The following is an 11,632-nucleotide window of genomic DNA, read 5'->3' as shown; positions in this document are numbered from 1 at the left end:
TTCTCAATTAACACAACAAAGATAATGTTAGATGTTACAACGGTGACAACTTATAAAAATGTTCAGCCACACTGAAGTGTTTGTTTATTAGTGGTGGAATGTTTAGAACTCCTGTTAATGGTCTTTAGTATACTGTCTGTCATGAGAAAAGTATGTTGTAATATTAATGGACATTTGAAAAAGGTGAAACAATTCTGAAAATTAATGAACATGGAGTGGATGAGGTGATTCCTATAAGAGTCCAGATTGCAGGAAAAAAAAATTGGTTTCTGTTCTACCGAAGTTCTTGCAGTAGGTTTTCTGTCAAAAAAGATGTAGCATCCTGTCTTAAAGACAGTGATAACCCTCAAGAATCACAATAATTTGACTTCTGTCCGATATGATTCTGTGATCCGTTTCATGTTCCTAATTGTTGGGGAGGGAAGAAGGAATAAAGAAAATGTCATGAGATTCAGAATATTAAAGCCTGGCAAAAGCTACTTGGGTGCTGCTTATTAAGCTTGGAGGAGTATAATTCTGGACTAGGGAGTCCAATTACTGTGAATTATATCTGTTGCTTTCAGGATGGTTGACTGAAAGTTTGGTTTTCTATAATCTTCAGACTTTTTTGATACTGGATCTTGATTGGTGAAGTTTATGAATGTCTGTAACTAAGACACCCATGTTAATTTCGTGTAGCTGAGGAGAATTTTTTTTATTTCAGTCAGAACCATAGAACATGGTCGTTTCAGTTGAAACTCATTTTTATATATCATGACATCACAGGGCCTGAACAAAGTTCTATACAAGAGACAAGAAAGTAGTATCAGATATCACAAAATCTGGAGCAAGTCCTTTCTAAAATATGTTATTGCATACTACTTTGCAGAAGGGTATGTGGTCATTTGGAAAGATCTGGTATTCACTTTCTTTTCAATAATATTTTTTAAGGGCAGCTTCGGATCTTAAGTGGTGTGTTGCTGAAGCGTCTGATCTGTGAACAGGGTGATGGTGTCTGTATTGCTTTTTTTGTTTAGCTACATACTGGTAGTTACTTGTAGGCACATGAATTTAGTAGCTTTTAGGACTGTGGGTGGTGGTGGTGGTGAAGCTGTTGCTGAGTTCTCAGATCCATAGGGCAGACTGCATTTGCCTTGTGTAATACCTCCTCTTAGAAATAGAAAGTGCCTTCTGAACTACAGCGCTGACCAGCATGGTTAGGAAAGTATCCTGAGCTTTTACCGCATTTCACAACTAGAGGCGGTTGGAACTAATGCCAGTGACTACTAATCACAGGTTTGTCAATGGATCATAGCGCATCTGCCCTCTTAATAGCTTTGGTGTCTAGTCTGTAATTGTCACCTTGCTGCTGCTGCTACTACTACTATCTTGCTATTCCTTTGCAGTATATACCTACTTTGGCGTTGTCTGTGTTTTCTTCTTATTCACCTACTTGTGGTAGAAAAAGGATGTACATGTTCTTGACTTTTGGGGCCTTGAAGAACCAATTCAGATCCAGTGCCGCCTTTCACTTGTCTGTATTGAAGATGATTCTTACAAAGAGGTCAACTATATAGTGGAGTTTTTACAACACAGTTCTCAAATTTTAGTTTACTCTTTACCAGTGTTTTGCAAACCACTTAAAACAGCTTTGCAAACCTGTGTGAAAGAGGAAAGCTTAAGCTTTCCATGCCTGATGTAACTGTACTAATCTTCAAGAAAATAGAAAGGTAGACAGCAATGTGTAGGTCTGAAAGTTTGGGAATTTATTGTGTAAGAAATAAATGTATTCTTTAATTGATGATATCCTGAATTGTGCATAATAGTTTTAAATTTCAATTTTTCTCATACATCAGAGCTACCTCAAAGCCTTGTCCTCGAATCTCAGGTTGTGCAGGCTCTTGTAATTTTCTATTACAAAATAATATTAATAATTCCTATTTCAACTCAAATCTATAATGCTAATCAGAGAATGCTGAGAGTTGGAAGGGACCTCAAAAGATCATCTAGTCCAACCCCCCTGCCAGAGCAGGATCACCTAGAGTGATCACCCCCACACAAGCTTTTGTTTATAGGTCCAGGACCAATGTTTTACAAAGTTTATTGACCTGCCAAATATTTCTTTTGCTTGTTGTTTACTGGATAATGGAACTTAGAGTCAAAATATTTTTCATGGCCTTTTATTTTTATTTCTGTATTCTGAGACAAGTTAACAGTAGCCATCAGTAGCTTGAATGCCTGCAATACATTCTAAAATAGTGAAACACTAACATTTCACTGTAGGCTTCCCAAATATTTAATGACAGAACTTAACTGGCAGTTAGCAGCTCTCATATCTTTTCAGAGCAAAGATCTAAAGATTGTTTAAAACTAGGGAATATTGTTAAATTGTGCAGGTTAATTCTTTTTATGCTTGGAATGTAGAACTACTTGAAAACTCTTTCGTTTTAGGTGTAGCCATGCTGAATGGTAGAGAGATTTGCTGATACATCTTGACATTTTAGTAATGCAGTGTGAGGTGAGTGCTGACGCTGTGGGAGATGACAGTGAGGCCTAATATGAAAATATCCTGGAAAATACTGTAGTATTTTATTGTGGAACTTGCCAGGAGCAGGAGAGTTTATGGGACTTGTCATCAGCGAAGGGGCAAGATATATCTATATGCTGTGGTATGGGTCATGCAAAATTGAAAACAAAGCTTTGGATAGCCCTTAGGCTGAGCTGTAAAACCACTGTCTCTGTGTGTTGTGTCTTCCTTCCTTTACTGCTTCCTCCCCCAACCCCTCCCCCCAAAAAAACTGAAACAAAACAAAAAAGTTGCATTTACAAAGAATTGGCTGTAGGGCAGTTAGAGATTGCTGTAATTTCTTTGAGTACGTTTGAATGGTAGTTGTGAAGGCTTAGGTCACAGAAAGGTGGAGGAGAGAGGGCTTTGCTGGACTGTGACACCTCTGTGTGGAAACAAAAGGAGAATGCAGGTTCTTGGGAATATTAGGTAGCATGAGGCTTGAAAAGTTTCAAATACTCTGGAGGAATTGAGTCGTGACTAGTTTTCAGAGCATGTGGTATGTGTTAAGTGTATATGTTCTTCATGACTAGTTTACAGAGCATGTGGTGTGCATTAGGCATGTTCTTCAAACTTCGCTCTTGAAATACTTAGTATCTGTCTCTAGCATGTTGACTTTCTCCTATAAAAGGAAAGATGTTTGAAAACCCTCTCGGGGGAGGGAGATTGACACACTGGTGAAGGTGTAACATCACATGTGGGTAGTGGCTCATATAGTAATCAAGATAGAATATTTTTAAGGGCTCATGGATTAGGCTATGAAGCTTAATCGGATCAATTTATGTTAAATTTTGGTTTACTGTTTCTAGGAAAAATAGCAACGATAAGACTGACTCTCAACATACAGTTATGTAGCAAATAACTGAGACAAAAGAGCAAAAGGAGAAATGAAGTAACTTATTAAATATATCTTGTGGATGTGTATAATATATACGTTCACTGAACTAGTTATCCTAAAGTCCCTTTACAAATGAAAATGCATGCTTCTAAGAAATTATTCATTTGATCTATTTAGCTATCTGCTTTAGGGTGCAATTTGTTTTGTCATAGAATCTTATCTGTGTTGACTGAGTCTCTTATTTATGGTGAAGGGAGACAGGAATGGTTAGCTCTCTGTGTACAGACAAGTCCCAGTGAAGATTACTTCAGCTTTTATGTCTGTTAGTCTGATAAAGCAGGAAAGTTTTTGAATCTACAGTATTATAACATTTGTTGAAATGGGACATTGAATCTTCATTTTCTGAAGTAAGAAGCTAATATACACGTTAAGGAAAGATGAACTAGGCAGGTCTTGCATGTAATATATAATATAATGAAACTATTTGGGCAAGATGAATTGCTTAAAGAAAAACTAGTCTCTCTGAAACATGCTGTTATTCTTAACAGATTTATTAGAGATCTATTCATCCATCTTTTAGAGATGGTTCAATCACAGTACTGTTAAGCCTCTTAATCAGATACATGTGATATTACAAAACGGCTTCTGCAGCTCTCCATTACAGAGGTTGTTTGCAGTATTTTGTGGGATAGAATGTATGAGTTTTTATGGAAGGAAGGATCTGTTCTGAATCTATTTACTGGTAAATGTCTACATTGCATAAAATGAGTATTGGGGGCGTAGCTGAATTCTGGTATAGCTAGAGAAAAATGCATTTTTAAAACCATAATTAGCCAAATGGATTAAATGCTGCTAATGGTTAGTAAGCTTGCCAACTAGAAAACTCTAAGGTTGAAAAATGAACTTATAAAAGACTTGAGATAATGTGAATTAAAGGAAAGATGGGTAAACAAAAAATACAGATCTCTTAGATATTGTTCCTCAGGCTGTGCTTTGGCTTGGTGACAAAGTATGGCTGATTGAAATTTTGGTTTTCATGTGCTGCAGTTTGCAGCTCCTTTGATAAAAATGTTCAAGAGGTCACATTGTAAGCTGAGTCACTGAAATGATCTGTCATTAGAAGTAACCCTGTTTTAGAGCATGATGGTAATAGATGTGTTAAATTTGGAAGTTTTACGTGATTCCGTTTATAGCTGTTGCCAAAATTTTACTGATGTAACTGAGGAAACAACTGCAAAGAAAGGACCACAAAGAGGCTTCAACTTGAAAGCTGGTACCTTGTGAAATTGCACTATTAGTGCTTTCAAAATTCTGCTTTCTTACTCTAGAGAGAAACTGAGAAAAGAAACTACGTTTCTGAAAAGTATTGGTATAGAAACTGTGGTCCTTTCGGTAGCATATTTGTAATCAGGATGTGCCTACGTGTGCTAGTTTTGCACCCATTTCCTCCTTACTACTGAACAATTGGTATGCTCTGGTATGCTCTCTTCAAACTATGCATGTGTCTAAGATCCTTGTGTTTATCTGTGGGAGCATCATCTCTAAAGATTTATTGTAAAGCCACCAAATTTAAATTTAGTTGGTGTGTTATTGTGGAGACTATGTTAAAGTCTTAATGAATTAGCATTAATTTTTTTTTAGCTAATGGGGCTGCAACATTAATAAGCATAGTCTGTCTTCCATTTCTGTAAGCTTTTATCCTGTTGATGACTCTCTGATGCATTTCTCCATGGATTAACATAACTGATTTTTGCTGGAATTCTGTTGACAAGTTGATGTATATGTGTATTCTGTGATTTAGAGATAAATCACTTGAGTCTGTGCAAAGATGGTTGAGAGTGTGCCAAGTAAACAAAACAATTAATACAGATCTTTCCTTGCTGCTGATGTAACTTGTCTGAATGTAAGCATATTCTGTTACATCTGGCTAGGTTTGCTCTCTTCCTTTTGCTATGCCAGGGATGGAGCTTCTTGAATTTAAGAAAGAAAAGCTGAAGTTGACTGAAAAGAAAGCCCTGTCTTTTCTGCAGGTGTTTTAAACAAAAAAAATCTCTTAAACCATGTCTTCCTGCTCAGAGATTAAAGGCGTTTCAGTACCTGGACTGGATTTGTAGGATGTGATGAATTTGTATGAACAGAGACGTAAATCTTGAGGCTGGACTTAACGGTGAAGAAAAAAATGGTACATAAAAACTTGATCACTGGAGTTTGTGGTGTTGGTAACTTCATTTGTAGAGGGAATGGCTGTCTGTTTTCCCATAGTTTTGTTTTTATTTTAAGCTTTATAATTCTTAAGTAGTTTGGCATAAATCACTGACTATATGATGCACTATGTGTAAAACAGATTTGTAGGAAGGAGTGATGTCTTATGGTGTCCTTGTAAGTTTATGAATCTAGAACAGTGAAGAGTCCAATTAGGGTACTCTGGCGGCAGCAGTCCTATAAAGTGTGTTTGTGTGGGATTTTTTTTTTTTTTTAAATGCTTGCAGTACTTTTAGGATTATGACTCTGATGTCACACAACCATATGGGGAACAGCTAATTAATATTTCCCTTATTGCTTCATAGAGGCTAAGATTAGATGATTTATGTGTGTACATGGACTATTTTTCATTAACTTGCATTTTGGGGGTTAGGTCAGTATGATACGACATTATGCCACTATAATAAAGCATTACATGAAAATATTATGTCAGTGCTCAGTAGTAGTAAAAAACCACAACAAATTGGCCTGAGAAGGGAGTATAGAAGGAACCAGAAAATGTGTTGAGAAAGATAAGAACGCTAAAGCCTGTGGAATAACTTCTGTTAAAGCAGTAACAGACTAAGACTTGAAGATTGAACTGAAGCTAGGAAGGGAGGAAGCTAAAACTAAGTTGCTAAAGGCAAGGTATGATAGTTCTTCTTTTGGAGCACATGGTGAATGAGAAGATGCACAAATTTTCAGGAGATTAAAAACAAACCAGAGGAAGTGGTTCTTCTCACAGCACATAGTTAAGGTATTAAACTCTTCATGGCAGGATATTCTTGGTACTAAAAATTCACATACTTTACTAAAGTTTCTGCCTAGCTTCACAGCGAGGGATGGGGTGGAATCTATCAAGCATTGTTAAACACAAAGCCACTGCCCTCTGATGTAAAGAAGTTTTTTAAATCTCTTGAAAACAAGAGTTTAATTACTTATCGTTACATTTGCCACTGTACTATGTTCTTCCCTGTGCATTCTCTAATGGTTACTTACAAGGTAGGAGAATATTTGACATGGGCATTAACGTGGCATGCTCTAACGTCAACGTTGTGTTGTCTTTTCTGGAATAAGGATGGGCTGGTGTTACGTGGTTTATTTGGAGTGGCAGAGGAAACTTTGTAAGACGGGCAGTAAGTATGGCATGTGTCAGGAAGCAGATATGCCGACCCCAATTTTGATACTATGGCGTCTTCAAGTGGAGTGGTTTTTGGAAGAGTGTTTGAAGCATAGTGCTTAGTAGCAGCATGAAAAGGTACAGTAACACAAAACCCAATGAAGTTTTTAAAACTTGCTTATTATCTTTAAAGGAAAGCAAAAGCCCAAATCCCAGTGTTTATAATTGTTACACTTACTCTGTTCCTTGTCTGAGTTACAAAGTTTTCAGGAGTTGATTAATTTCATTCGAATTTTACAGGGATGGAGGTCTCAAGCTGAATTCCTATGAACTTTGTTGAATTTGACAGCTGGATAGAGAAGAGGTTATACCATGGCTACAGCTAAGAGAAGCAGTAAGGTGAGCTTGTTAAACATCAGAGAGTCCTCATAGGACCCCCCAGCCTTGTAATTGAATCTGTATGAAACTAGGTTCATTAGTTTCACTGCCTGTGAAATAACTTGTTTAGCAGGGAATGGCCAGCTTCCTTTTCAAAGATTTTCTTTTTGAAGTTCAATTTTGAAACTAAAATATATTCTAAAGAGCTGTGTATTCTGTATTTTGAGTTGGCAATAAGCCATATTTCTAGCTACTTTACACTCAAAAGCGGAAGAAATTGTTAGCCTTTTGATAGCTACAGATTTAAACCTCAATCTAAGTTAAAGATGCAGAAGGTTTTGAGAGGTTGTGTGTGAAAAAAATGGCAATGGGACATAAGACCTCCAAAAACTGGTTTGAATATGAAAGCTTTATATCTTGTCCACTTAAATGCCAAATTAACTGGTAAGCAGGAGTTCAGCACAAATAAGCTCTCTCCCCTTCCTTCGCACTCTTCTTCCAACTCATTCCAAGGACTGCTGAACATATGCATCCTACATTCAAATGTTTTAACACTTGTTTTTATAATTCCAGTCAAAATATTTAGCAAGGCATTTTATTGAGCACTAAGAGTACATCTAACTGAAATGTTTCATTTCAGCCTGTAAAGCTTTCTTAATTTGTTGTAATTACAGTATTGATTGATAATGCTCAAACTAATTAGAGTAAAAACTAAGTCTTGTATGTGAGTCTGAGCTTTGCTAAAAAGGAAGATGTTCAACGGGAGAAGGTAAAGTCCAAAGTCACACCATCAGAACTTTGTATTAGAGCTGTTTCATGCTGCAACATGAAGGAATATGCCAAAAGTAAAATAAATCAAACATGTTCCTCTTGTGAATATTCTATATACATATATATATTGTCTATATTCTGTACCTTGTAAATATTCTGTAGCTGGAGAGGTTACAGATTTCAGCTTGATAAGTCTTAACAGTCCTTATAACATTGACTTCTTCAAGTGTCACTTGCAAGACTTCTAACTCAAGAACATGAGCACCTCTGATTTTCGGAGAAATTTTCTGTATCGCACTGTTGAAATTCACTTTCTTCAAGCATGCACTGATAAAATAATTTCAGAAATCTGTTGGCTACTACAGATTTCTCATCAAACCTTTTGCAAAAAACCTTGAATTTCTTAAATAATATGCAATAATGTGCCAATGTAAGTTTGGGAGAATTACAAGTTAATCATTTGCTTATTTTTAGACAAATACATAATCTTATCTCTTTCCTTTTAGGTATTCTTGGCAGTGACAACGGACTATTTATTTGCATCAGATACTCTTGTATGAAAAGGTCACATTTCCAAAGAGCTTAAATATTATTTCATCTTCTGAAACAGAATGGCAGGCTTCAAACGAGGATATGATGGAAAAATTGCGGGATTGTATGACTTGGATAAAACTTTAGGCAGAGGGCATTTTGCTGTGGTCAAACTTGCTCGGCATGTCTTTACAGGTGAAAAAGTAGCAGTAAAAGTAATAGACAAGACCAAACTGGACACTCTAGCTACCGGACATCTTTTTCAAGAAGTTAGATGCATGAAACTAGTGCAGCATCCTAATATAGTGCGACTGTATGAGGTGATTGACACTCAGACTAAGCTTTATCTTATCTTAGAGCTAGGTGATGGAGGAGATATGTTTGATTACATCATGAAACATGAAGAAGGTCTGAATGAGGATCTGGCAAAAAAATATTTTGCTCAAATAGTTCATGCTATATCCTACTGCCATAAACTGCACGTGGTTCATAGAGACTTAAAACCAGAGAATGTTGTCTTCTTTGAAAAACAAGGACTTGTGAAATTGACTGATTTTGGCTTCAGCAACAAATTTCAGCCTGGAAAGAAGCTCACTACAAGTTGTGGATCTCTTGCATATTCTGCTCCTGAAATTTTACTTGGGGATGAATATGATGCACCAGCAGTGGGTATGTCCTCTTTGAATTCAACTTATAATCTTAAGTACCATGATGTTTTGTCACTCTGTTCTCTGTTTCAAGGAAATGCCATATATGGAAGCCAGCTAATTGGCAAGAAATAATATCATAACCTAGATGAGTTCTAATGCTGGAGTTAATGCATGTTCGATGTAGATACTCAAACATTCTCAAAAATGCTTAAAAGTTCTTTTTGTATGAACTGATGCAATTGTATATGTTGTTGGTTAACTTTTCTATTAATAGTAATGTGAATACAGTGTGTATATTTGTACTTGCTTTGTTAGAAGACCCAACTTTTTTTTCAGGGAAGTGCCTGTTTTTGTTTTATTTTTAACCATTTTGCAGTAGTGGTTGTAATGATAGTTTGAGTTATGACTGACTTGTCCCATTTGCTAGCTTACCTGAAGTAAACAATCAACTAATTTTCTATGCTCACAAGGTATTTTGGCACACTGTTGAACTAAAATTGGTGCATTATTTTTAATATATTTATTTTAGCTCCTAGGTCTTGCTTAAACATCTGAATATCGCATCATGGCTTCTAACTCTGAATAGGTATTTAGGTGTGGGATTTCTGGACTTGAAAGTACTTTCTCAAGTGTGCTATAATTAGAATTTTAGATGTCTGTGGTTTTGCAAATCCATGTTGATGCTACAGTGATCCTTGACAATGATTTCTGTTTGGTGTCAAACGCTTTACATGAGTTGGTTCTGAGTTTATTAGTGGCAAACTAGAGATCGTAACTCCTGAGTTGTTCTGTGTTCTTCTGTATCTTTATTTTGAGAATTTCATGAAGTATGAGTGTAACTGATTGCAGTGGTCTCCAAAACTAGATGGAAAAGTGCATTTGTCAAATACTCTGTGCAGTGCCTTATGGGAATTTTATTGAAAAATGGAGTAGCAGTAAAATTTTGGAGGGTGAGCAAATAAATTAAGTTTTCATATTGTTGCCCAGCTGGAGGTGCTTGGAAGAAAGAATATTTATGAGGATTAATGGGGAGGGAGTGGGATGCACTAGGAACATTATGGAGCAGATGGTCCAAACTGAATTATAAAGTTAACGAAGAGCAGTTTAGACCTCTTAATGATATGTGTAAGAATGGCGGCAACACATAAAAATGTTTCTTGGAGGACTCTGAAAGCAATTAGGTAGGTAAAATTCTGAATAGTACTTGAAAAAAGCCATTAAATATAATTTTAGAGGAGGAGGAGACCTGGCTAATATAGGGTAGGTTGTGAACAGTGGGAAAAATAATTTCTTCTGATGTTTAAGGATGCCAGTTAAGTTCTATTTCTGACAATATTTGAATACACTCTGGTGGTTAGTTTTTGCTTACTTATTCCCCAGTATACTATTTCAGTTACTGGATACTAGAGCTTGTATTATCCTAGTTAGAACAGAAGCACTGCAATCTGTCAATGTTAGTGGCACAGTTTTCATCACTTTGTAATGCACTACAAAATCTCTAAAGTACTGTGTCAGTAAAATAGCTACAAAATAAAAAGAGAAAAGTTTACCATGAGTTGCCAGTAAGATAGCTACCTTGAAGAGTCTGGATCTTCCGTTTCTACTGTGGGTGAAAAAGTAAGATACTGTATGTAAGATTTATAAATATGAGTAATATATGTATTTTAAGTGCAGAAATTGTGGCGGTAAAAAAGAAAATATTAGGGACTTGACTTTAAAGCCTTCCTTCCCCCAAATGGACTCTTAAATGTAGAATCTTAAACCAATATATGTTTATGAAATTTATTACTAACTATGTAATTATGCAACTGAGAAATCAGCTTGTGCAAACCTTTCTTAACTTTTAAAGATAAACTTTTATGCTAAGGTGGGGCTGTACTTCTGGACAGAAGTAGCCATTTTCAAAAGAGTTTCAGTTAAATTTGGGTGCTGGTAATCTGCAAGGCTGATATATAGCCAGAAATTGTGAAGTGTTCCGAGCTCATTCAGCTAGTGGCTGAATAGCCAAAAATTCAAAAGAATTGCCTTGCTTATACTCTGTGCATGTTAAGGTAAATTTACATTCATTGTATTTTAAAACTTCACACCTGTGTTCATTTATCCAAAATTGTTGTTATATTCACAAAAAATATTGCAAGAAAAATTGATCAAGATATATGATGGGAATTTTCTTGCCACAGACATGACTTATGTCTTACTGATAATATTAGAATGAATATGTAAAGACTTCACATTTTCTTGCCACAAAGAGCTGAGATATTCAGGGCAAGTCTTTTATTAAGTTACATGCTTAATAAATATAATGGAAAAGCTGACTTTACGAAAAGGTAGCTGTTTCAGCTAGTTTAGAGATTAATCTCCCCTTTGCTACTTTAAAGTTTTCACACTTGAAAGGAGACTAGTTGATTTAGGTCTCTCATTTCCTTTTATGTTTAAGGCTGTAGTTAAAATGATGCAAGAGGAATATTAGGCAATGATCATATGTTCCCAGGACTCCTCAAAAAGCTGAGTTAGATAATGAGAAATTCTGTTGCTTGTACTTTCCCATTTTTTTCCCA

At 36.0% G+C, this 11,632-nt stretch overlaps 1 protein-coding gene across 1 annotated transcript; it reads left to right on the top strand.

Annotated features, from left to right (window-relative positions):
* Window positions 1-7,044: 7,044 nt before the first annotated feature.
* LOC104271821 (SNF-related serine/threonine-protein kinase) lies at window positions 7,045-9,093 on the top strand (the record flags this gene model as incomplete). Its single annotated transcript, XM_009866616.1, has 2 exons — window positions 7,045-7,143; window positions 8,400-9,093. A coding segment is annotated over exon 2 (589 nt), but the record flags the coding sequence as incomplete, so codon positions are not given.
* Window positions 9,094-11,632: the final 2,539 nt, after the last annotated feature.

The sequence above is a fragment of the Apaloderma vittatum genome, unplaced genomic scaffold, assembly GCF_000703405.1.
Source record: "Apaloderma vittatum isolate BGI_N311 unplaced genomic scaffold, ASM70340v1 scaffold11043, whole genome shotgun sequence".
Taxonomy (NCBI): domain Eukaryota; kingdom Metazoa; phylum Chordata; class Aves; order Trogoniformes; family Trogonidae; genus Apaloderma; species Apaloderma vittatum.
This window is presented reverse-complemented; position numbering and strand designations above follow the sequence as displayed.